Consider the following 27,660-nt stretch of genomic DNA (forward strand, 5'->3'; position numbering starts at 1 on the left):
ATGCCATGGAGACAAGTCCAAAGAACATTGACACAGATCATAAAGTACCACTAAAGGCTCCTGTATGGCAGCCTAAACGAGTACTGAATCCAATTACTATGGGATCCCTAAGCATCATAAAATGAACAAAAAATGTACATCAGCTTCTTGGACTGAGGCAAATTCTCTTTCATTTGTGTCCCACATCCTGTTCCTCCCAGTCACTGCAGATTACAATTGGCAGGGCTCTCAATCCAGGAAAAGCAGTGGACAAGTCTAGATGTGGCCAGTTGTCAACTGACAAGCTACAGGCTTGCCTTCACTAGCAGGATCAACACAAATTGGTGGAACTTTGAAGGGTGGCTAAGAGAAAACTGTAAGTGCAGAAGTACTCAGAACTGGGTGCTGCAGCACATATTTTTAATGGCAGTCCATAGTTCTACTTTAAAGCTGAAGATTAAATAAAAATAATTTATCTCTACAGCTTTAGTGACCTAACTTACCTATAATAAAGGATGTCCCACATTGTCCAGGCAGCTGGATCTTGAACAAATCTTCACTGTACTGATGCCCTGTCCTCTTCCTGCCTCTAAACCTTTGACACAGCTTTGGGTCTCTGGGCTAAATTCAATAACAAGAGTTCCTGTTGGGGACCCACACACTCCTACCTTCTTCTCTACTGAGAGAAGTCCTTTCATCGCTTTCACTGCTTATATCAGGACATCTAAATGGGAAAGAGTCTGAAGAGTCGAAGAATTATCTCCCTCATTCACAGATTATAGCTGTATGGCTAAGATTATTTGTATCTCATGAAAATTAAAATATAACACGAAAATTGCTCTGTTTATATCTATTTGCATAACTAAAGAAATTGTGACATAAAGACTTTGTATGTGTCTTTGTAGGTATGTGTTACTGCAGCAACTCATCATGCAGTTTTATCGGGGTGGTGCAGGCTGTGAAAAATGTTTCTGATTCTGACGTAAGGCCAGTGTTGAACTGGACAACTCCAACCACTGTCTACATTGACATGGCACTGTACACAATTGTCAGCTTGGTAAGACCTTCTTGTCCATTTTTTTTTCTCTTAATGCAGGGGAAAGAGCAAAGAGTAAAGCTCCATTCACACTATGATGCAACTTTGATGCAACTTTGGATGGGTGCGACTTGGATGTAACTTGTCCCTCTGCAAAGTCAGACCCACCGTTGCATGCAAAACATTCAGGTATGACTTTTGTGCAACATTTGATGGTTAATATTGAAGTCTATGGCCTTCAAGTTGCATGAAAGTTGGACCAGTAGTTCATAAACTGCTTTGAAGTTGCTGAAATGTTAAGTCACACATGTGTGAATGGTTATCGTTGGAAAACAAAGGGGGAGAATTTGTCATGCGACTTTGTTGTCCAAGACACAAGTGTGAATGGGATATTATACTATAGAGTGCCACTTGGGTGACAGTTCTGAGGTGGCTGGGGCTGCCGACTTCACATCTAGGATGGCAACACCCAACAACGGTCTTACTGCTTGTACACCATTTCGTGTACGGATGTAGGGTTTCCCTTTGTCTTCCACACTTAAATGCAGTGCGTAAATGTGAACTAGCCACATGGGAAAGAATGGGATTTCTGCTTGACATACATTTTCATGCAACAAGATGGATGACTTTTGTTCCATCAAAACAGACCAGTATAAATATGCCCTAAAAGCACATATCTAATGGGATTATATTTGTTGAAATTAATGGTCTGTCAACGAGATCTCTGTAAAAAGAAAAAAATGTAGCCGTCCACTATGGAGAGCTCTTGCAGGATAATATATAGAAGCTGGTCTTGCTCCTTCGGTATTTTGGGCATTTACTATTACTCCCCTCATCCCCTCACTCTGTCATTTCCTGATTGCACGTTTGACACATAAAAATATGGCAAATGTTCACCCAGTAAATCTGCATTATAAACAGTGAGGTTATGTTCACACTAGTCTGCTGGGCAAAGCGCATTTTACTATGCAGGCTTGGGACCGTGCTTGCTTATGGCAGTGAGCAGCGCTATGCCTGCTTATTTTTTCTGTTTTTTTTTCAACTTTATTTGAAGTGTCACATAGGGGTTTATTTACTAAAGCTGGAGAGTGTAAAATCAGGCTCACTTCTGCATAAAAACCAATCTGCTTCTAACCTCAGCTTTAACCCATTCAATACTGGGCAATTTTACACCTTCCTGCCCAGGCCATTTTTCAGGTTTCAGCGCTCTCACACTTTGAATGACAATTGCACAGTCATACAACATTGTACCCAAACTAAAATGTTATAATTTTCTTCACACAACTAGAGCTTTCTTTTGGTGGTATTAAATCATCGCTGGGGTTTTTATTTTTTGCTAAATTAACAAAAAAGTCTGAAAATTTTGAAAAAAAACACGTTTTTCTTTGTTTCTGTTATAAAAGTTTGCAAATAAATAATTGTTCTTCATAAATTTAGGCCGAGATGTATTCTACTACATGTCTTTGGTGAAAATAACCCAAATTAGGATGTATTTTTTAGTTTGTAGGAAAGTTATAGAGTTCACAAACTATGGTATAGATCTGAATATTGATCAAACCTGAAGTTCTGACAGCCAATCTAATTTCTTGAGGTCCAAGAATGTCAGAACAGTACAGATATCCTCCAAATGACCACTTTTTGCAAAGTAGACAGTCCGACGTACTTCATAAGAGGCATGGCGAGTTTTTTGAAGTTGTATTTTCTTTGTCATAATTTTTCGGAAAATGAAAAAATAAAAAAAATTATTTTCACAATTTTTTTTTACATACTGTCACCAGTGCAGTACAGCGTCATCATATAACTGGCATGGCGGTGATCAGGGACACTGACTGGTGACAACGTGAACAAAAAAAAAAAAAAATATATATATATTTTTTTTTTTTTTAATTTTACATTTTTTATTAAATTTATTTTATTTTTTTAAGATTTTTTTTTTTCATATTTCACTATGTCCAAAGTAGTACAATGTTACCATAGTAACATTGTACTACTTTGGGGAAGTGATCAGTATTTTTATTTTTTTTTACACAATTTGCTTATAGCAAAGAATTACTTCGCTATAAGCAAGCATTTACCTGAATGACATCGATTCATTCAGGGTTTTTTTTTGTGCTTAGCTGTGATTTGGCCACAGCTAATCACATGACATGTGCATGTGATTAGCTGTGACCATTCACAGCTAGACACTAGTATACAATGGATGGCATGAATGAAGCCATCCATTGTATACAACTGTCATGTGACCTGCTGTGATTAGTCACAGCAGGTCACATGGTACCAGCAATGGGGGCCGGTTCTCAGATCAGATCTGTCCAAGGTACTCGGCCGGTGACAGATCGCGCCGCTGCGCGGCTCTGCAAGCACGCGAACTGCGCATGTGCGGGAGGACGCCATATGGCGGCCTCCCGGAAAGGTAATACATTTTTGCGGATGCCATTTGGCCATAGGCCGGGCGTCAAATGGTTAATTAGGCTTTGGCAATAAAACCTGGAAGCTGATTGGTTTCTATGTAGAAGTGAGCCTGATTATAACTGACTATAAAGTATATGGCCAGCTTTAGAAATCTTGTTTATACACAGTATAACTACTATTGACTGAAATTTTAATTTCTTCCAGGACACGGCCCTGCAAACAATGATCTCATATGTCTGGTTCAACATGGTAAGTAATGACAATTCAAGCAGGCCATATCACTTCTTTCTTGTTAAAGATCTGCTCCTATAGCAAACAAATAATAATTTCCTCAATGGATGTGTGCCATGAAAATCTCTACATCGGTTTATGTTATCTTTAGAGTATTGAAAGGTTACATGAGGTCTCTTTATCATAATTCTTCAACCAAGACCCACACAGCTTTCACCCAAGATTCCCAACTTTCCACCAAAGATTCAATTTAAATAAAGTGTAAATCTTGAAAAAACATTGATAAATTGACACTACAGAGTTCTATTTAATGGCTTCCCTTCTGCCCACAGCCTATAAACGGCAGATAGGATGCAGCACCGATGCAGGTTAATGCACCTGTATGTCAGCCCACATCTTCAGCTCCTGTGCTGCTCATAGAGCACACACACAGGAGCCCAGTGATCTGTGCGTCACCCCAGTGGATCACATTACGACTGTGTATGGATGATCACATGTTTTTTTTTACCATGTGATTGCTGTGTCCAATCAAATAGTAAACAATGCAAACTGAAAGTAATGATTGGCTCTCTCTGCTCTCACAGAGACTGGTGAGAGCCCGTGAGTGTATTGTCAAGCTGCATGTACACTCACAGACTGCAGTGCCAGCCTGCCCCAGTGTCCCTGATCACTGCTCCAAGTGTAATACCAAGAAACTATGCAGCCAGTCCCAATCACCTGTCCCAATGCTCACAATAACACCGCCATACACCATACCAACTTCCTGATCACCACGTACCAGAGTCCTAATCACTGCCATACCCCATACCAGCACCCTGATCACCGCCATACACCATAACAGTACCCTGATCACTGCCATACACCATAACAGTACCCTGATCACCGCCATACACCATAGCAGTACCCTGATCACTGCCATACACCATACCAGCACCCTGATCACCTCATATGCAATAACAGCATCCTGATCACCACCATACCCACGTCCAGATCACCGCCATTCTCCATACCAATGTCCTGATCACTGCCATACACCATACCAGTACCATGATCACCGCCATACACCATAACAGTACCCTGATCACCTCCATACACCATACCAGAGTCCTGAACACGGCCATACTCCATACCAGAGTCCTGAATGCCACTATATGCCATACCAGCACCCTGATCACCGCCATACACCATAACAGTACCCTGATCACCTCATATGCAATAACAGCATCCTGATCACCACCATACCAGCGTCCAGATCACCGCCATTCTCCATACCAATGTCCTGATCACTGCCATACACCATACCAGTACCCTGATCTCCGCCATACACCATAACAGTACCCTGATCACCTCCATACACCATACCAGAGTCCTGAACACGGCCATACCCCATACCAGAGTCCTGAATGCCACTATATGCCATACCAGCACCCTGATCACCGCCATACACCATAACAGTACCCTGATCACCTCATATGCAATAGCAGCATCCTGATCACCACCATACCTGTGTCTAGATCCCCGCCATACTCCATACCAATGTCCTGATCACTACCATACCCCATACCAATCTCTGGCATTTTAGGGTCTCAACTGATCAATTTTCAAATATATATCCAATAGATTGTATACTCTCTAACTGTCGCACAGACTAAATAATATACACTATTTTGGGATATTTATGCCCAAATAAATGTAGCAGAATACATTTTGGCCTAAATTTATGAAGAAAGATTTTTTTTTTGCAAATTTTAAAACAAAGGTAAGCAAAAATAATTTTTTTTCAAAGTTTTCTATATTTTTATATTTATATAGCAAAAAAAAAAACCCAGTGGTGATTAAATGCCACCAAAAGGAAGCTCTATCTGTCTAAAAAATGATCAAAAATTTCATATGGGAACAGTGTTGCTTGTATAATTGTCACTCAAAGTGTGACAGCTTTGGAAGCTGAAAATTGGCCTGAACTGGAAGGGCTTGAAGTGGTTAAAGACTGCTGTCCAGTACTGTGTAATGCATAGCATGGCAAGGGTATGTAAATCAGAAGTAACACCTTGGTGGTTTATCTCTGCCTGGAATACAGCTATAATTATAATCTTGCAGTAATTAAAACATCTGCATATTTAGTTTTATGATTATTAACTCCAAATAAATGTCCACAGGCTTGGCAAAACCAGTTTATATCTTGGGACCCAGCTAATTATTGTGGAATTAAGCAGATCTTGATTCCTGGGACTGATTTTTGGTTACCGGACCTCTACGTTTATGAAATGTAAGTGATGCAAACATTTCTAATTTATATCATGTCACAGAGCATTTCACAAGACTAAAGTCAGCCCTTTTGCATTCTAAAACCTTCGACACAGTCGACCACCCCCTCCTCCTCAAAAAACTACACTCCCTCGGCCTCAGAGATTCTGCTCTCTCCTGGCTCTCATCCTACCTGTCACAACGCTCTTTCAGCGTTACCTATAATGCCACCACCTCCCTCTCACTCCCCCTCTCTGTTGGGGTCCCTCAAGGCTCTGTCCTCGGGCCCCTTCTCTTCTCCATCTACACCTCCTCCCTTGGCCAACTCATACACTCTCACGGCTTCAACTACCACCTCTATGCCGACGACACACAAATCTATCTCTCAACCCCCCACCTCACCCCCTCGGTCTCCACCCGAATCACACACCTGTTGAGCGACATATCAGACTGGATGTCGCTCCACTTCCTTAAACTGAACCTCTCCAAAACTGAGTTTCTTGTCTTCCCTCCAGCCCGGACACCACCCCCCATTGACTTCTCCATCATGTCCAACAACGCCACCATCAAACCCGCCCCGCAGGCCAGAGTACTTGGTGTCATTTTGGACTCCAACCTATCCTTCCAGCCCCAAGTCCACTCTTTAACAAACTCGTGCAGACTCCACCTCCGCAACATCGCCAAAATCCGCACGTTCCTAACTCCAGAAACCACTAAACAGCTCATCCACTCCCTCATCATATCACGACTCGACTACTGCAACTCCCTCCTCACTGGCCTGCCTCGCCGCTGGCTATCCCCGCTTCAGTCCATCCTGAATACGGCTGCCAGACTCATTCACCTTTCCAACCGCTCCGTTTCCGCCACCCCCCTCTGCCAATCCCTCCACTGGCTTCCGATTGCGCAACGGATCAAATTCAAAATCCTAACGCTGACGTACAAAGCTGTCCACCATACTGCCCCGAACTACATCTCTGACCTAATATCCAAGTACCGCCCAACACGCACACTCCGCTCCTCACAAGACCTCCTTCTCTCTAGTTCCCTGGTCTCCTCCTCCCATGCCCGCCTCCAGGACTTCTCCAGGGTGTCACCCATCCTCTGGAACTCCCTGCCCCAACCCATCAGATTATCACCTACTCTCCTCTCCTTTAGGCGCACCCTGAAAACCCATCTCTTCAGGGAAGCCTACCCCGCCCCCTGCTAACTTGCCGACCTCCTCCACTCTTCCTACCACTCCATCCCCCACAGCTATCTCCTCCTGTGCCACCATCCCCTCCCTCCTAGATTGTAAGCTTGAAAGAGCAGGGCCCTCGATCCCCTCATGTTTTGCATTGTATTGGTATTGTTCTGTCACATGTTCTGTCCCCCTTTATAATGTACAGCGCTGAGCGAACTATTGGCGCTTTATAAATACTGTATAATAATAATAATAATAATAATAAAACATTTTTTTTTTTCAGTTTGAGCCACTTGTTGATTTGTGTGAATTAAGCTCATCTATCTTCTTAACAGACAACCTGGCAATCTGTTGTAGAATATCCTGCTATAAATTAGGAAGGGAAGGTTGTGACCTCTGCTGGTATTTTTTTTTTCTTTTTTCGCCATTTGTGTCACATTGGGAATATTTACTTCCCTTCCTGTCTCATAGCCAAAAACAGGACATAAGAGGAAATCCTTGTGAATTAAAGGAATCCCTTGAAACCTTCAGGTCACCAGAACTAGTGACCCCTTTGGAAGATATTTCTCTCTGTCTTGGAGACAACTAAAAAATTTTGATTTTCTTTTACTTTAATTTTCTATGATAATGGTAAACAGAACAAACCCGGAAGGCACAGGCAGCAATAACAACCTGACAGGTGTTCTAATCCCTCGTCACTCTATTTGAATATATCAACACACCTATGCAGGTTGCATTGCATTTTGCGTTGCGTCTTGTGTTTTTGCACCTGCGTTTTTTCTGCATTTTTGGTGCGTTGTGCATTTTTTTCTTTTTTTTTATTTATCTTGTTGCTAGGCAGATTTAAAACGCATCAATAATGCAGCAAATACATGCTTTTCTGCAGCATTTCCATTGAATTCTATAGAAGCAAAAATGCATTTTTTTGCATTCAAAAAAGTCCCTGACCCTTTCCAAAAAACTCACTAGGTGAAAATGCACAGATGTGAACATGTCCCATAGGAAATCATGTTAAATGGACTGTACTGCGTTTTTGCAAAACACTGCAGAAAACGCTTAGGTGTGAAATTAAGCTAAAGGTATCGAAACATGAAAAAATGCATGTATTGCAGAGATGTGCTTCCTATGGTTGTTTGTAATTTGCCCTGAAACACATACTTTAACCATAATGTTACAAGGCAGCCGCGCTGTGCAGAATCACGTATATATTCGTGATTGTGCACTTCCTGGTCGCGGGTGTGCATGCGCCACTGGCACGCCACGTCTGCTTTGATTTGTCACAGCAGAAGATGATCAGTTGCTGCAGGCCAATGGATGAGTGCCGGCACCCTCCGATCATCTAGGAAACAGGCAGAACACAGCTCTGCCTATGTAAAAAAGGCAGACCTGTGTTCTGTCAGTGGCTATGTGCTGGATTCGCTTTCCCTGCTGCACAGGGAATAGAATGCAGCACATCACCTAGTGAAAACAGCACAGACAGTACCCATGACACATAGCTAAGCACACAGTTAACCTCTTGATCACCTTAGATGTTTAACAGTGTCATTAGTACAGTGTCAGTGCAAATTTTTAGCACTGATCACTGTATTCGTGTTACTATTTGTGGGAAAAAATGACATAAAGTTAATTTATGTACAGCATTGCACGGCCGTGCAATTGTCAGTTAAAATAACACAGTGCTGTATCACAAAAAATGGCCTGGCCAGCAAGGGGGGGATATCTTCCAAAGGTGAAGTGGTTAAAGTGGTTGTAAAGGTTCAAGGTTTTTTACCTTCACGCATTTTATGCATGAAGGTAAAAAAACCTTTTGTGTGCAGCAGTGCCCCCAGCCCCCTCACTACTTACCTGAGCTTCATCGCGATCCAGTGAACGGCAGCCTCGGCTGTCCCGGGTCTCTGCCTCCTTATTGGGTGAGACAGCAAGCGAGAGCTATTGGCTCCCACTGCTTTCCATCAATGCCAGTCAGCCCATGAGAAGAGAGAGGGGGTGGGGCCAAACTGCTGCTCCGTGTGTGAATGGACACATGGAGCAGAGGGTGCCCCCATACACTGCTTGCTGTGGGGGCACCCGATAAGAGGGAGGAGCCAGGAGAGCCTGCGGGGACCCAAGAAAAGGAAGATCTGGGCTGCTCTGTGCAAAACCACTTCACACATCAGGTAAGTATAGACATGTTTGTTATTCCCCCTCCCCCCCCCTCAGAAAATGAGGAATCACTTTAAGTTGCTAGTACCTGTCTAACATGACTCAATGCATAAGTATGTTCTCTAAGTGAAGCTGTGATTCATTAAAAAAACACTGTCCCTTAAAAAAAAAAATTAAAGGTGTTCCCCCTGTAAAAAACAGGACACAGTGGTGACTTTGAAGTCAGCGGGGGGAGCCACATTGCATGGTGGGGAGCAGGAGACAGCAGTGTAAGTGTTGACTTCTGAACAGTCTTCAAGAGACATTTTCTCAGCAATATAATAGTGGTCAGTGGCATGGTTAGCAAGAGAAGTACATATTTATTTTAGGAGGTATTCATTTTAGTGAATATTCACTACAGGAGGCACACCTTTTATTTTTGCTTCAGAGTTTAGTAACTTTCTATTAATACTAGTAATCTAGCTTAAATAAATATTTTCCATTCTTTTTTTATGTTACCCTCTTCATTATGTAGGACAGATTCTGACAACAATATTCCTGTCGTTCCATACTACACTGTTACACACGAGGGGACAATTAATAATGCTAAACCACTACGGATTGTTAGCTCCTGCAATCTAGACATCTTCAAGTTCCCCTTTGATGAGCAGACATGCAGCTTGTCCTTTGGGCCGTACATTCATTCAGGTAACTTCATTCTCTTGGGAACCAGACCTTTATGACCAATTCACACTGATACAATGCTTGCTAAAAATGTTAAAAGAGGGTATGGTTTAGTGCATTGGTGGTCAGGGGCGGACTGACAACTCAAGGGGCCCCCAGGTAATAGGGGATCATGAGGCCCCTGTGTCCTTGCCCAAACTCAAAAAAGCCTATGAAAAAAGGTACCAGGGGCATCTCATGGGGCCCCCTACTGACCCCTGGCCCTCAATAGGGGTTCATGGGGCCCCTGTGTCCTTGCCCAAACTCAAAAAAGCCTATGAAAAAGGTACCAGAGGCATCTCATGGGGCCCCCTACTGACCCCGGGCCCTCGGGCAGTGCCCGAGTTTCCAAATGGTCAGTCCGCGCCTGGTGGTGGTATACTTTTTTGACATAGGGTTCTGACATCACCAACAGGATCCACATAACATTCAGTGAATGCAATGGTACAGAAAGCTGTGAGACACTGCAGGCGTACAACAGAAAATGGCCAAGGACTATGGACAAGCTATAATAGATGGTCAGAGAATGGAAACATGCTGTAGGAGATGATGAGAGTAGGAGAACATTGTGTAGGAGATGGTCAGAAAATAGGAGCATGCTGCAGGAGATGGTCAGAGAATGTGAACATGCTGCAGGAGATGGTCAGAGAATGTGAACATGCTGCAGGAGATGGTCAGAGAATGTAAACCTGCTGCAGGAGATGGTTAGAGAATGTGAACATGCTGCAGGAGATGGACAGAGAATGTGAACATGCTGCAGGAGATGGTCAGAGAATGTGAACATGCTGCAGGAGATGGTCAGAGAATGTAAACCTGTTGCAGGAGATGGTCAGAGAATGTAAACCTGCTGCAGGAGATGGTTAGAGAATGTGAACATGCTGCAGGAGATGGTCAGAGAATGTGTGTAATTGGTATATTAGAAGATAGGTTGGTCAAATAAAGTTAAAAGTAATACAGAACTATGACCACAATGTTATAACATACTGTTACTATGCAGGGTAACTCTCTACCAAAATTGTATACAGAGAGCAACACCAGGTTTCACCATTTACTTCGACTAGCCTAAACTATAAGCTAATATAATAAGGGTCACTAAGAGTGCAACAAGGACAGTTTGACTAAGGATAGTATAAACCTCCAGAGGCTATACTGCCTCAGGAACCCTGGAGTGACCCTGCTAGGTCCAAGTCTGCCTGCAGGACTTTAGTATATAAGGGGTAAGCAGTACTCAAGGAATATGGATGGTGAGATCTATGCAAATTGCCGTGAGACAAAATAGTGTAGTCTCAAGATAATTGTTTGGGCCCTTAAAGTGGTGCACAGATGGCGATGCTTTGTTGCTTTCAAGTTCAAAACAGCAAGCTATTGGGAAGGTGTTTGGTAAAGTTAATTTGCAGGAGAACATAAACAGTATCAAAATGAATCAGGTTCAAAACAACCCTCTCACCAATCTTGCTCCTTAGCTGTGGATGCCTGTGATGGAAGGGTCCATCGTGTATTGATGGCTGGAGCTCAGACTAACCCTCTCTGCTCTGGCACCAGGATGGAGGGTTGCCTGCTCATCCCTTTAAGGGCTCTTTCACAATTGATGGACCCATTTAGCGGATCTGCTTGCTCAGCGGGGGATCTCTCTGCTGATTCCCACTGAGCAAGAAGATGACAGCTCTGTGTCCCCTCCGCTGCTGCAGAGCAGACACAGAGCAATTCACTCTCCTCAATGGGCTGCCTGTTTGTTTTCATCCGATCCGATCTGGCGGACGGAAGGAGAATTGGTTCCCCATCTGTCCCTTTTTGGCGGATGGGATGTTGACGAGTGTAAACGGATATGCCGCTCCATAGAGGAGAATGGAGGTTCCGATCGGGTCCGCCTGAAAATCGGGCAGGTGGACCCGATTGGAATGTTTGTGTGAAAGACCCCTAAAACTGAACACATATTAGTTAGATAAGGCACTAAGTGAGTTTAATTACCACCTTAATCAGCCACAGAACCTGTGTAATTAATATGTGTTCTGTTTTAATGGGATGAGGTGGCAACCCTACTTAACATCCATATTCCAAAGAGAGCACAGTTCTACCTGTAGCACCCTCTAGTGTGCTACTTGAACAGTGTAATGTACCTTAGGTAAAATCATTTCTGTATGATTCATGGTAATTGTGTGAGTCTGTGATTGAGGTTAGGTTATTACAGGTCAGCTGAATGACTCAACAGGTCGTGGCTTTATTGCTTCTTCCTGACTCTGGAGGACCATTAAACCTTTTCAGAAGTCAGTAAGTAGGAAGGGGTGGAGACCTAATCTGCATGTTCATGGGATTCTGGCCAATCCCAGGTTTGGAGGCCCTGGTAGAGTGGTGGACTGGCCCATAAATATGGGAGAGTCAGGCTGACAGAGGAGTCGGGTGGAAGATGGAGTGCTGAGGAAACTGTTGGTGCCTGGGAGGGGTCACTTTAGTCTGGAGGGGGGACGGCCTCCAGGTTGGACTCGGGTTGACTTGTGAGGATACATTCAGCTTTGAGGTGTGAATGGGATCGTGAACTGTACCTGCAGGGAGCAGAGAGGACACTTTGAGTACAGCAGCACACTCTGGGATCTACAAGGGGAAAGACTGCCACACATAGTAAGCTTTCTAAGGACAGCACTGGGCTCAATCCTTTATCCTTGTCCCGGGAGATCTTATGAGAAACCAGGAGGGGTGGTAGTGTTTGCAGGCTGTGGAGCTGGGAGCAGCTCTACAGGGGGAGAGAAGACATCTCTGCATGTAGCTACAATAACTAAAGCTGATTTTTGAGGGGCTGCTAGTTCCTCACCCATAAAGGGCAGCTGCTACTGATCTGCAATGACTGACAGCTTTCAGGAAAAGAACAGTCCAGGATTTGCCTTTGTACATAGGAAGGAAGTGTCCCCCTTTCATTGACTCAAGCTAAATTGGGCATCCCATAATCCCTATTTCCCTATCCAAGTTGATTTCCCATAATAAAACAACAAAACCAAGCCCTTGGACTGGCCATTGTCTTTGGATTCAGGTCTGTGTGAAAAATACCTGTTGCCTGGCTATGCGGAGAGAGGCTTTGGGATACCCACTACACAGCGGCCCTCATGAGGGTAGGGCTACAATCTCTATCCTCCTCTTCAAGGTCTCCTTAGAATTGTGAGGTCAGCTCTCACTTAAGATGGTTCTGTAATTACTTCTCAAAAAATGTCAACAAGTTGCTGGGTCTGAGCTTGAGCATCTAGCAGTGGTGTGGTCCTCTACTGTGAGTACACAGCGGATGATGGTATACACTGAATCTAAAGCAGAAATTAGTGCATGGATCCTGATTTTTGTACCAGATCAAATTATCCATAAAAGTGGTTTGGGACATCTTGTTATTAATGGGCAAGTGGATAACAAAAAACTGTGCCCATCTTTACAAGAACAATTGTTTGCAACTGTCCACCACATTAACCCCATATGAATATAATGAGGAATTCAAGACACATAAATAGAAATGATTGGTCTGCTTTGGTATAGAAAAGGGATTAATTGGTTGCACACCTTTTCTATCAAAATGGAAGATATTTTCAACTAATCCATAGCTTGGTGTTGGGTTAGTTACATCTTATTCTGAATGTAGCACGACCAACATGACCAGCGTAATACCAATAAAATTCATAATAAACATTACAATTATTTTTTACTATGTTTGAATGCAGTTAATGACATCATCATGTTAGCCAAATCCAATTCCAGCGAGGTCAACAAAAACGCACAGGACATCTTCGTCAGTAAAGGAGACTGGACCTTGGTGAATGTCAATGTGAACAATGGAAATTTTACAAGTGGTACTGTAGATTACAGTAGAGTTACACATCAGGTACAATATTCACCTACAGTTTTTTTTGTTCATGTGGGGCTAAATTCCAGATTTGAAGCTTCAAAGTCCTATGTCAGTTAATAGTTTCTGGAATCAGATACAAAGTTAGACTGATTGATGAATGGTTCAGAATTCATCCTTAACTGATCTGACTTATGAAATCCCATTTTTTGCTCTGTGTTACAGGCCTCTGCACTGGAATGTTATGGTTCTAGTGGCCTCCTTGATTCAGGCCAGTGCTCTCTTTGGAAAGCTGATTGTCCAGAAAAATTGCTATTGTATAGGTCAGAACCTTCAGCCCTATTCCTCAATTCCTACACACTCAAGACAGACAGTGAAACCACTGCAGATATGATTACAGAGCAGTGTAAGGAGAGTATCAGTCAGAAGCTGTTATTCCATATTGGAGCAGAGAATGTGTCTGTCACCATTTTGTTCTTTGTGTGTTCTGCAAAGGACTTTAGTTGTCACAGACAGACTATAATAACCAGTAAGTGTACATTCAGGGCTGTAACAGCTAGCAGGTGTCTGTACATTGGAGATTTGTTTGGGAACTGCTCTGCATTTTTTCTATGGTTATAAATACCCTTGATGTGAGCTGTCACTCACCCATGCTCCCATGTATGTACCTGTGCACCCATGTATTATGTTGGAAATGAGGGTTAGCTACTGTCTAAGGCAGCCTTTCTCAACAAGGTTGCTTCCTAAAATTGCCAGGCATTCCTTGAACAGTGAGCAATGGTGAATGATCTACCTACACTGACCACCAAAACAAGAGGCACCTGCGTGTTTTTCTGTTGTTATGACTATTGCTATAAATGTTGTTGTACAGAGCATGAGGGTCTTAAAAATGTCTGCCCTGGGTGTCAAGGACGAGAACAGAAAATCATTTCAAGGGTTCCTTCAGGATAAACGGTTGAGAAAGGCCAGTGTAAGGGCTTGTGTGGATGGGAAAGTGGGAAATACCTGCTGGATTCAGCTAGCATTAGAGACACATTTTAGACACTTTGGAGTCCCTTTTGAAATTCTTCTGAGCTTGTGTTCTGTCTTTCTTCCTGATTCAATCTGCTTTTGCATTTCCATTGACTTGTATGTATGGGAAGAACACAGTTATGATATTGTACTGTACAAACAAATGTCCATGTATACAAGCCCTTCGTGAGTTGGCAGGGCTAGAGCTGAGCCTGGATTACTGGCTGAAGCTAGAACTATAATGCCATGGGGGAGATTAACTAAAACTGGTGCACTCAGAATCTGGCTCAACTGTGCATGGTAGCCAATCAGTTTCTAGTTCAGCTCCTTCAATAAAGTTTTCACAATAAATTCTGAAAGCTGATTGGCTTCTATGCAAAGCTGCACCAGATTTTGGACCATGCAGGTTTAGCAAATAACCTCCTTTATGTCAGTCATCTGCCAACGTTTCACTTACCTATTTTTTAGATTCTAAGAATTCCACCAAGATGTCAATGAAACCCATGTCAACCAGAGCCATTACATTTTAAACAATGCCAAATTTTATAGGAATAGCTTAAACTTTGCTGATAGAAGGATTATGACTTTATAGAGAGGTGAAGGTGCTGTATGAGAGAGCATCACAAAAATGGGAATGGCCTGATCTGCCATCATTTAACTCAAGCCACATTAGACATGTAGGATCCAAACATATGAAAATATTGATTCTCTTTTGTGGACAGATTTTTTTATTTCCTGATAATGTATACAATGTTTTTCATTCTCTTTGCAGATAACTATAAAACGAGCTCCATTTGCTTATGTAATACATTTAATTGTCCCAGCATGTTTTTTGGTAATCTTGGATATTTTCAGTATGTTCATTGAGTTGGGGACTGGGGAAAGGCTTGGCTTTAAAGTAACAGTGGTTTTGGGATTCTCTGTGCTTTTGCTGATCCTTAACGACATTCTCCCCAATTCGGATAACCCACCAGTACTAGGTATGTGTTTGCTATCTGCTTTCTCATAACCTTTTGAGTTACTGTGGCCTCTTCAAAAATTCTCAGAAATGTGATTTTGATAACAGGGTTTCTATGCTTAATTGAAGATTCTCCTTGATTGCATTTATTTTTTTTAGAATCTTTATTTTCCTTATTAATAATACACAAGGGAAACACATACAAGACATTGAAAAGGGAACAGGAGGTACATAAGAAATAAATACAACACTCACACTCTATGTTTCAACCTCAACATGTTATGTTTCTGTGAGCATGGTCTGTAGCCCTCCATTGGGGCATGAGGGAGCGCTGTCTGCCAGGGGAAGAGGATAAGGTAAGACAAATTGCTTTTACTCCCCCTAGACCAGGGGTCTCCAAACTTTCTAAACAAAGATCCAGTTTTCTGTCTTTCAGACTTTGAGGGGTCCAGGCTCTGTCCAGTGCGAGTAAAAAAGGGGAGTAAACAATGTACCCTTTCTTGGTATCAGTGGGAAGGAATAGTGCCCCTACATTGGTATCAGTGGCAAGAATAGTGACCTGCCATTGGTGTCAGTGGGAAGAAATAGTGCCTCATTGTTGGTGTCAGTGGCAGGATTAGTGCCTCAAGGGCTGGAATAAAGGCAAGCAGAGGGCCACATCCAGGCCCCCAGGCCGCAGTTTGAAGACCACTGCCCTAGACTAAATGAGCAGGTAACGCAGTGCCATTGAAGCCCCACTGCAAGGGAGAATTTCAGATTTCTTGGGGTTTATCTTTAATAAATGCTCTTTTCCATCTGTTAATTAACCAAGAAAAGAAACGCTCACTAAAACACTAGAATTCTTAATAAAACAAGCATGCAAGGTGCAGTAATCAACGGCAACCAGTTATACATTTTTTTTTCTGTCAACTCTAGGAGTTTTCTGGTTGTTGCTTATGGGTAACTTCTATTCGAATCACTTAAACTGTTTGCAAGCTAACATCTCCAATGTTAAATGTTTTAGAATCACACTGATAATGTATACCTCCTAACAAGAAACACTTGAAGGTACTGGAAGGTCAGAGACAAGTGACTCAAGAAATAATGCAAAAGAAAACAGTAAATGTGACATTCTAATGATGAAAAAGGAGATGTAGAAGATTATAAATTGTTGGTTTATTGTCTGTGGGCTGTCTGATGTCAGCCTTGATCCCTGGAGCATTTCATCTTCTGAGACACCCTTTAGTTTTAGTGATCTTATCTTTCATTACTTCTCCTACAGGTAAATGCAGCAGCAGCAGCATAGCAAAAAAGCAGTACTAACTTGTGTCAGTTGCATTTTAGCCTGCTCAGCCACAGAATTTATTCACAGAGATCTGTAGCTGCCAAATCTAAGGGCTAGAAAGCTGTAATATACAAAACCTTTGTTCTTGGATTTAGTACAAATAAAATAAAATTGACCCAAACTAATATAGTTTCCCAATCGGGTGTGTATTACTTCGTGCTTACTTATTTTGTTTCTGATATAGGTTTAACCCCTTCCCAATGACTGTAGACATACTGTATATGCGGTATCAAGGAAGGCCCAGTTCCCAATCTCCTGGTTGCTCTGAGAGCCTCTGATTAGCTATTACTGGGATAAATCACTGTACAGCCTGCTGCTGTGTTCTTTCTCCTCTTGAATGGAGAAAACAATACATTGTATCTTTTCACCTAGTTAGAAAGAGAAAGAAAGAAAGAAAGAAAGAAAAGAGACTAGGAGGTTTGATCTAGATCAGGGTTAGGGTCAGGGTCAAAGGTCTGGGTTAGTTTATTTTTTTGGGTAAGATTAGTAAAAAAAACAAATTAAAAAAAAAAATTGTATCAGTTAGTATTAGTGACTTTTAGGTAGAGAAAAAAGCAAAATGCACAATATTGTTTCTAGGCCCTACTATGGGTACAATAAACAAATAACATAAACACGTGGTATTGCTGCGATTACTGTTTTGTGCCAGTTTTCCTTTGATAACAAAAAAGAATCCGGAGATATCCATTACCATTTGCCACTAAATGAAAGCCCAATGTGTCCTGGAAAAAAAAGTAAAATCAACCTGAATACAATAAGTAGTTGCAATGATATGCACAGTTTTACTAACACATGTTAACCGCATGCCTCCCAGCCACTGTAGATATACGACGGCAGGGCAGCACTCACAGGCAAAACCACGTTTTAAAATGTGTGTTTTGTAAACAAATAGGGGGTTGCGCGAGGCGTGCCGTCGCCCTATCTGTCCCGACGATCACCGCCACAGATGTGAGTCGCCGGGTCACAGCCGTTCCTTAGCGGCTGTTTCCCGGCGATCGGCGGCAAACAGTGACAGACAGCACAGCTGCAGTAGCTGTGCTGTCTGTCACTTCCCTGTCAGCTCGAGGATGAGCTGATCCAGAAAGAACAGTTTCTCTTTCTCGATCAGCCTTGTCCCATCCAGTACACACCCCCGCCCCCTAGTAAAACACTCCCCTCACTCCTATAACCCTTCCCTGCAAAATAAAGTTAACCCCTTCCTCCCCATTGCCATTAGTACAGTGTCAGTGTTTTTTTTTTGCATTGATCACTGTATTAGTGTTTTTGGGGATGTCAGTGACCCCAAGTCAGTACCCCCCAATGTCAGAATGTCCGCCGCATTACCGCCATAAGTCGCTGGTCGCTTGCATAAGTCCCTGATCTCCGCCATAATTCGCTGATCGCCGCCATTATTAGTATAAAAAAACCCCTAAAAATCCCAGTATCTTTCCCGCCATTTGTAAACGCTATAACTTTCACGTAAACCAATTAATTTACACGTATTGGGTTTTTTTTTTAGCAAAGACATGTCGCAGAGTGCATTTTGGCAGAAATTTATGACTAAATTTGATTTTTGCATTTTCTTTTACTGGACATGTTTTATAGCAAAAAGTCCAAAATATTGTTTTTTTTTCCTCAAAATTGTCAGCCTTTTTTTTTATAGCGCAAAAAATAAAAACCACACAGGCGATCAAATACCACCGAAAAAAAGCTCAATTTGTGGGGAAAAAAAGAATGTAAATTTCATTTATGTACCGTATTGCATGACCGTGCAATTGTCCATTAAACTAGCGCAGCGCTGTATAGCAGAAAAATGGCGTAAATTGCAGTATTTATACCATAGTTTGTAGACGCTATAACTTCCACACAAAGCAATCAATATACACTTATTGGGATTTTTTTTACCAAAAACATGTAGCAGAATACATTTTGGCCTAAATTTATAACCAACTTTGAGTTTATTTTTTATAGCTGAAAGTAAAAAATATTGTTTTTCTGCAAAATTTTTGGCCTTTTTTTGTTTATAGCATGAAAAATAAAAAGCGCACAGATGATCAAATACCACCAAAAGAAAGCTCTATTTGTGTGAAAAAAAAGGACATAAATTTCGTTTGGGTGCAGCATTGCATGACCGCGCAATTATCAGTTGAATTAGTGCAGCGCCGAGTAGCAAAAAGAGGCCTGGTCATTAAGGGGGGTAAATCCTCTGGAGCTCAAGTGGTTAAAGTTACAAAACTGTGTTCAAGCATTGAGAATTGTTTTACCCTCTGTTATGAAGGGTTAATCATAACATATTTCTAAAACGTCTAGGTTGGCCACTGTGTTGCACCTCCTAAACCACTTATTAGAAAGTCTCACTGATCAATGAGAGGTGCAATAAGCAGAAGGGATCAGAGCTAAGCTAAACCTTTAGAGGAGACATTGGGGTAGATTTACAAAAACTGAATCACTCAGAATGTGGTGCAGCTCTGCTAGGTAGCCAATCAGCTTCTACGTTCAGCTTGTTCAGTTAAGCTTTGACAATAAAACCTGGACGCTGATTGGTTTCTAAGGAGAGCTGCCCCAAAATTTGCACTCTCCAATTTTAGTAAATCTCCCCCATTGGGATAGATTTACTAATACTGGCTCACTCAGAATCTGGTGCAATTGTGTATGGTAGCCAATCAGCTTCTAACTTCAGTTTGTTGAGTTAAGCTTTGACAATAAAACCTGGAAGCTGATTGGTTTCTAAGGAGGGCTACCCCAGATTTTCCACTCTCCAATTTTAGTAAATCTCCCCCACATAGGTTTGTGTTTGTTGTTATCTAGCTCTCTCTCATTCTAGCATTTATTCTCACTAATTGTAACCATTATTTATGTATTTTATCATCATATGCTAAATTACACAGGTTTGTGGCAGGTTACTTTAACAGAAGGCTTTAAGAAAATATCTAGATACAATTAAAATTCTGTGTTGTTTGTACAGGTATCTTCTGCTGTGTGTGTATGGCTGTCATGGTCATCAGTATAATCGGTTCCATCTCTACTTCATATATGTTAATGTTGCCTGAAACTAAACAAACAGTCCCTCGCTGGATAAAAATCTGGATTATGAAACATCTTGCACGTATTCTTCTCTTCGATGTGAAGTCCCATGATAAAAATAAGCTGACTTCTATTGACACAAAAAAAAGTAAGTATGCAGAACACGAAATGCCAGTCATTGATATTCATTGAAAACCGGAATGCGCATAATACACCAGTTGACCAACCTTTTCAACCATTGTTTGCAATAACAACCATACTTGCATTGCCCGGGCATCTATGTCTTAATAGTATGAAAGCACCCCCGGCTCCCACTTTATAGAGAGGAGGAATGAGGAAGTTCATAATTAGACCTGTGCGATCCCTTTTGTTACAAATTGAAATTCGGACAAAATTTTCATTACTTGCTGTTTCGGATGTATCCAAATTCTTGAATCACGATAGTAACGAATTTGATTGAATCCGAAATACAATGAAACAAATGATTTGAGTTGGAAAATGAATTTGAATTCGAAAAGGAAACATATTACAGAAAATACAGAAATATAGAAAGGTATAAAAGTGAAATAAGATGATTATTCCTACTTAGACTGTTTTATAGAATATAATAGAATAAAAAAATAAAAGCATAGAATAGAAAATAAAAGAATAGACTAAAATAGAAAAAAATGGACTAGATTAGAATAGAATAAAAATAGAACAAAATAGAACAAATATAGCCGTCTTCTGAAAATTGAATTTCAAAATTCAAATTTCAAATCGATTTGAAAATGACGAATATACAAAACAAATTTGAATAAACGAAGAAAAATTCCAAAAATGAATCATTCTAAAATAACGAACATGACTAAACAAAATTATTAACTTAACAAACAAATAGTGATGGGCCATGATGGCTGGGTGGTGGCTCTATACACTATACACATTTGAAAGCCCCTACACATTATTACCCTCACACCATCCAGAAGAATTAGGCTTGACTTGGTGACAACCCTTTGGGGTCTGTGGGAGATCTCAACTGCTTTGTATGCACCTGCATTTTAGTATTTCAGAAAGCATAAACATTCTTTTAAGAACAATACAAAACTGTGGGTGTATAGCCTTTAATTGTCAAACGTGTAGCCTGCAATTGTCAAATGGCACTCATTACTGTGCCATGCAGTCGAGATAATTGTAGTAAAGGATTGCACCCTGCAGGGTTAAAAGCACCCCAATTACTCAATGCTGCTGCTTGATAAGGTATGCAAGAGACAAGCTAACCTCCTATATCTGCAGTGCAGATGATAGCATGCTATTGATGTAATGCTTTACTAACAATTTTGACTTTTTTTTTTTAAATTGGATCAGACAATCCAGGATTTCATGTCTCTTTGTACCATGCCTTCATTTTTTCTCTGCTACAATAGATGGCTGGATACATTTTCCTTCAGTATTAAGGCGTGCATTGGTGCAGTTGTAGCAAGCAGATAGGCAGATGCTGGTGCAGTGGGGTCATATGTGAGAGCAGTATTGAGAGCAGGATGAAAGGACGGGGGCCATGTGCAGTGATGAGAGCTGGGATTGGCTTGCAGGAGAGGGAGGATGAGGGTCAGCTGTTGTGGTGAGAGTACATGTGGAATCTGGGACAGTGGTGGTAATAGGGGTGGTTGCAGGCGCACTTGTGAGTGGGGCCTCTATGAGGATCTGTCAGATGGAACTCTAGATGCAGGTCTTCAGGTCAGCAGCAGAGGTCAAGCAGGGAAATTGGTGGTGAGAGCTGCCAGATCGGAGATCACAGTGCCTGTAAATCACCGTAGCGGAACTTAAGTATATGGCTGTGTATTCCCGCATGGGGATGCACAGATGTTCCGTGTGGTGGTCACATTTATATCAATTTGACAGCCGGTGGCTGTGGGTGGAGGTTCCCGAACGCAAACAATGTGAGCTTGGGGACCCAGACCCACACGCCTTATATTTTTGGAACCCTTCCTAACTCCTCCTAGTCCACACGTGACATGCCCAGCCGTGTACAGCCCACACCTTAGTGGGTAGTGCTCAGTCAGAAAAGCCTCCCTGCATGTTTTTAGGCCTATAAAGAACCTTGTACCCCTGGCACCTCCCTCCCACCTGACAACCCATCATTGAACCCTCATGAACTCCTGACTCTGAACCTCCTTGCCTCCCAGCACCCCTTTCACTGAACCCCAACACCCCAGACACTGCACCTTTTTTGCCAGCTTGCAACTCATTGTATATTTCACCGCAGCCGCTCCTGTTCCTGCTTCACCTTAACACCTTCACGGGGGCATGAAAAGAGGAGGAGAAACTGAGCCTGAAGTTCCTGGGCTATCTGCCAATATCACCTTCTCTGGCCTCTGGGGTCTTGGGGGGATTTATCAAAACTGGAGAAGAAAGAATATGGAGCTGCTGCTCATGGCAACCAATCACCTTCTATCATCAGCTTATTCAGTTAAGCTTTGAAAATGAAAGATAGAAGGTGATTGGTTGCCATGCCCAGCTGCCCAATTTTAAATAAATTATTTTCAATGCGTTTCCCCTTCCTGGGGGAAGGGATGTTAATGCACACTTCTTGATTGAAAGTTAGAGGGAAGGCAAATACTGAGACACCCACTTCCCCATTACTACAGAATCCTTCCAATGCAGCAGCCATTTTCTAGAAGTCCAACATCCCATTGTATTGTTGAATTACTTTACTTTTCAGGTAAGCATTTTGTTTAAAATACAACCTCACTATTTATCACTTCTCCCTTTATTCAACCTTCTATACTATTATATTGAACATGCAATCTGTATATCAGGCTGGACCTAAAGGGGAAACTAAAACTTCCTATATTTTTCTTTTACAATATAGAACTGCATAATTGATGTTTTATGTCTGGAAGTCAGTTGTAATGTACTTTTGATATTTTTAGTATGGGGAATTACAACAGCTGAAATTTGCAATGTAAGTCATTGGGGTTGATTTACTAAAACAGGAGAGTGCAATATCTGGCGTAGCTGTGCATGGTAGCCAATCAGCTTCTAATTTCAGCTTGTTCAGTTAAGTTTTGACATAAAAATCTGGAAGCTGATTGGTTCCTATGCAGAGCTGTACCAGATTTTGCCCTCTCCAGTTTTAAAAATCAACCCCATTGTAAATATTGTCAGTATGTGTGCTGGTATGTTCATATGTAAGACAAATATTTTTTATTTTATTGGATTTATTTTATTTAAATCTGATTTTTTTTTAAATCACATTTATTTTAATAAAATATTTTTGGAGTACAAATCTATCTAAAGATAGTTTTATATTTAAGATACATTAATAATTTAGTTTATTCAGCATGAAATAGAGCTTAGTTATGTAGCATGAGGCTCTATATTCTGCTATATTTACATTTTCAGCAAACTTATTCATTGAATCCAAGCTCTGCAAGCTGAGATAACATACATTGCATTGATGCATTCACACAATTTCACCGTAACCATGAGATAAAACATGAAATAAAAGAATTTGAGTCATTCTCCAACTAAAGGTGATTAACCTATAAACCTAAAATCGGTTCTGATATTGTTTTACTAACCTGACAGCTTATTATTCTAGAAAGGAAACTTTCATTGGGTTTGCATTAAAGATTTTAACTACCAGCAAGAATGAGTTGGATTCCTTACTTTTAAAGAGCACCTGTCATTTTAGATCCACCATAACAGTGCCTGTTAGCGGGCATCCACTCCCCTGCTGCAGCCACCTCCCTCACCTTGTTGTGTCACTGCAGCATCACCAGCTGTCCCACTAAAGTGAATGGGACTGTCGGTGAGTCAACAGCGGGTCAGCGGAGGAGCCGCTGCGGGGCATAGATGACAGTTGATCTTTAAAAATTATGATTTAAATTAAACCTTTTCACTAGTGATTTAAATCATGATTTCATTCAACTTGATTTGAATCAAATCCACCCTGCCTGAAAGTGACATAATATGCTTCCGGGTCCATTAGTCACAGGAGAGATTGGGAAATGGATTTTCCTTGATCACCTTCTGCTTTCACTGCAGGGGCCATTTACTACGGTCCTGGACTCCCCAGAGAAAAGGGAGAGCCCAGGAACCACCATGAGTGCTGCTGCTAAGAGGAGGGGGGGCAGGAAATGTACCTTCAGAGCCCCGTAAAAGTGATCAGGAGGCTTTAGAGTCACAGAGATCAATTTTATCTGAAAGCCCTTTGCCAGCTCTAAAAACTCCCAGCAGCCACGAGCTAGCTTTAACCCTTTGTATACCAGGCTGTTTATAAATGTACCTTGGTTGACAAGGGGTTAGGCTGCTTCTGTATTGCCATAGAGTAATGTTTATGGAGAAGCAGTTCTGGTGTGAACAAAAGCCCATCCCCACATGTTGGTCTACATCAGTGTTTCTCAACTCCAGTCCTCATGGACCCCCAACAGGTCATGTTTTCAGGATTTCCCTCAGATGAAACAGCTGTGGTAATTACTAAGGCAGTGAAACTGATCAAATCACCTGTGCAAAATAATGGAAATCCTGAAAACATGACCTGGTGGGGGTCCATGAGGACTGGAATTGAGAAACACTGGTCTACATGTATGTTTCTCGAATGTGTAAATATAATATAAGTCAGTGTTTCTCAACCTTTTTTTAGTCAAGGCACCCTATAAATTATAACAGTCTTGAGGCACTCATTCTAAAAAAAATATTTTAATAATTTTACATAATGCATCCACATCTACACACGTAGGAGGTGATTTATTCTTTCAGATCAAATATACTTTTGCACACTGGTACTGACTAGTATTCCAATGTTTTTCTTCTCCTTAAGTTTTTTTCCATCACTCAGCTAATGTGACCCAAACCCTGACGGAGAGGGTCAAACAAGGATGCTGTGCAGACGACCAACATCCTCCTTATCAACTGATGATGTCATTGGTTGTTGGGGTGCAGGTGGCTAGAAGCTCGTAATGGTGCAATCCGTGGCTTTGTGTAACTTAAAGGCAGGCTTGATCCACCTCTGGCTTGTACACAATTTTTGGGCAATTTTTGGCACTTTGCCAAGACACCCTGAAGAAACCTCAAGGCATCCCAGTTGCCTGGGAACTCTGGTTGAAAAAGGCTGAAATAATGTAAAGAGCATGTCCTATAGCTTTGTTGCCTCTAGAAGAAGACAACTCCAGTTACAGAATATCCATATTCCTCTTTTGTAGGTACTGCTGTTCAAAAGAGATCTGACACAAACTTGGCTATGGAGATTAGGAATCAGGACTCACAAAGAGAAACAAATGTCCCCATGGAGGTGAAGCTGCTGAAAAAGCTTCTGGTAGAAGTTCTAAAGATGCGACAAGAATTAATTATCTCCAAGAACCAGGACAATGTAAAATCAGACTGGCATTTTGCAGCAGTTGTGGTGGACCGGCTTGTCTTAATCATCTATTTAATCATTGTTATAGCAATGTTTGCAGTGGTCATAAAAGTCTGGTCTACATGACAAACCTGCGCAAGAGAACTCGATTTTTTTCATTTAAGCTGCTAATGTGTTTAAATTCTGCAAATATGATATAAAATAATCTGTTTAAAGCAGAAGTACATACACAGTCAAATTGACCTCAATCCATTCATGAATCCTCATTTTGCATAAATCAGCATGTTTAACCTCCCTGGCGGTATGATTATTTTTAGTGCTGAAAGCGGTACCATTTTTTTGCATGGAAATATGTAGTTTTTTATTGTAGGCTGTAATTTTTAGGAATAACTCACTGAAATCTGTCCGAACAAGAGTCTAGTAAACATCCCGGGTTTGATAAAACTTGAAACACGAAATCATAAATTATAATTTAATTAATAATCATAAAAAAAATAATATAATAATAATAAATTTAATTCAATAATATAATCAAACCAAAAACACTGACATTTGAAATACAGAGGCAAATTCGCACATCGCTGAGCAAAGTCGCAAAATCGTTTTCAGTGTCTGATGACGAATTTCCCCACAAATCATTATCACTCAATTCTGCAAGTGGTTCTGATTTACTATCACTGTTCTCTAGCCGGTCTAAAACCGCTTTTGACCTAAAGGGACGCTTTTTGGACGCCATGGACTTTTCTAAGTTTCCAGGCAGAAAGATCAGTCAAAATGCAGGCAGGGCACAGGACAAAGCAGTAGGAACTAAATATATGTGAAATTCATTGAAACAGCAATGTTTTACTATATAATAATAATTTAAAAAAAAATGACATTTTTTAAAAATTTCAAATTTGCCGCCGGTTCCGGTGCCCGTACGTCCCGACGTCACAGGGACCAGAACACGGAAGCCGGATGCCGGTATCGGCCGGAGGAGATGGCCGGGGATGCTGCAGGGGACACATCGCGGGAGCGAAGGACAAGGTAAGCGCTGCAGGGACTCCCTGAGCAACGCCGCATGGTAAGCCCGAGTTTAGCTCGGGGTTACCGCTCTTGGTACTGAAACTTTACCCCGAGCTACACTCGGGAATATCGCCAGGGAGGTTAAAATGTGTAAAACTGTCACATCCCAACTGTCAGCAAATAGATCTATGTTGTTTACCAACACAGATATTGCTCCTGAGCTTGCTCCGACAATCAGTGGGTTCCTACTGTGAATCAGTGGCCTGGACAGGCTGATCGGCATATCAGGGTGGCAGTGCGGGTAAGTGGGCACGTGCTCCCTATCCGGAAAAGCATAATTACTTATATAGATGTGATTTTGCACAGCCGTCCTCCACACAAGCAGTAAAGCTACAGTATGCGGTCAGAAACTGGTTTCTACTTGACCCCTTGATGATATTACCATGCCAGTCCTCTGCCATATTTGAGATATATGCTTTCCTATTTCATTGAAATCATTGGTTCATTTTTAAAACCTGGATAGAGGAGATACAGGATGAACCGACAGCTCCAGAGACTGGTGGGCAACTCTACAAGGCAAAGCTGCATTGTCAAGTGAAGTCTTACAGTTTTGGCTACCTTAATACATTCATTGCATACATTTAAAGTTAAACAATTACATTTGTTTAAAGCTGAACTTCAGGCACACAGCAAATTACCTGGTAAAATACACATTAAAATTTTTAATAACTCTTCCTCTGAGGTCCTCTGAATATGTCTTTGGATTGGGCCATATTGTACTAAAACAATACTCTGCAAACAGCAGAGGAAAAAAACAGTGCAATATATAAATATTACCTAAATGATGTTTAATGAATATGTCAACTCAACATTTCATATTTCTGCTATACCATGTACTTGTATGAAAAATATCCTGTTCTCTTTGTATTGCTTCCTTTGTGTGAAATCCCTGGTGTTCCTCCCAGTCCTCTGTTTTCCTATTAAAAACTGACCACACTAGACATGAGCATTCTCAGTGCTGTGGTTGTACTGGGAGCTAATGCAATGATCAAGCTTGTGCTGACATGCCCCCTCTGCACAGCCATTCACTGGAAAGGTCAGTGTGATCTGTGATCAAAGTGTATGTGATCAAAATTTATAATGTTTTTATATTCATACATACATGTTTTGAATTTCATTTCTATTTTAAAATAAATAGGTTGTTTCGCTGTATAAGGTGAGGGTTTACATATTTTTTAAAGTTAAGTAAATGGTATTAAAATGATATGCACATTTCAA

The 27,660-nt window shown here is 41.4% G+C and overlaps 1 protein-coding gene across 1 annotated transcript; it reads left to right on the forward strand.

Moving 5' to 3' along the window:
• The first annotated feature begins 888 nt into the window (after nt 1–888).
• LOC149436806 (5-hydroxytryptamine receptor 3A-like) lies at nt 889–27,660 on the forward strand. The gene is made up of 8 exons (XM_089661432.1): nt 889–1,036; nt 3,632–3,676; nt 5,815–5,924; nt 9,739–9,911; nt 13,619–13,779; nt 15,524–15,731; nt 19,978–20,184; nt 25,223–27,660. The coding sequence occupies exons 1-8, from the start codon at nt 1,010–1,012 to the stop codon at nt 25,501–25,503; spliced, it is 1,212 nt and encodes a 403-aa protein (XP_089517558.1). The 5' UTR covers nt 889–1,009; the 3' UTR covers nt 25,504–27,660.

Source organism: Staurois parvus, unplaced genomic scaffold, assembly GCF_062004578.1.
Source record: "Staurois parvus isolate SC_StPar_1 unplaced genomic scaffold, SC_StPar_1.0 ptg001336l, whole genome shotgun sequence".
Lineage (NCBI taxonomy): Eukaryota > Metazoa > Chordata > Amphibia > Anura > Ranidae > Staurois > Staurois parvus.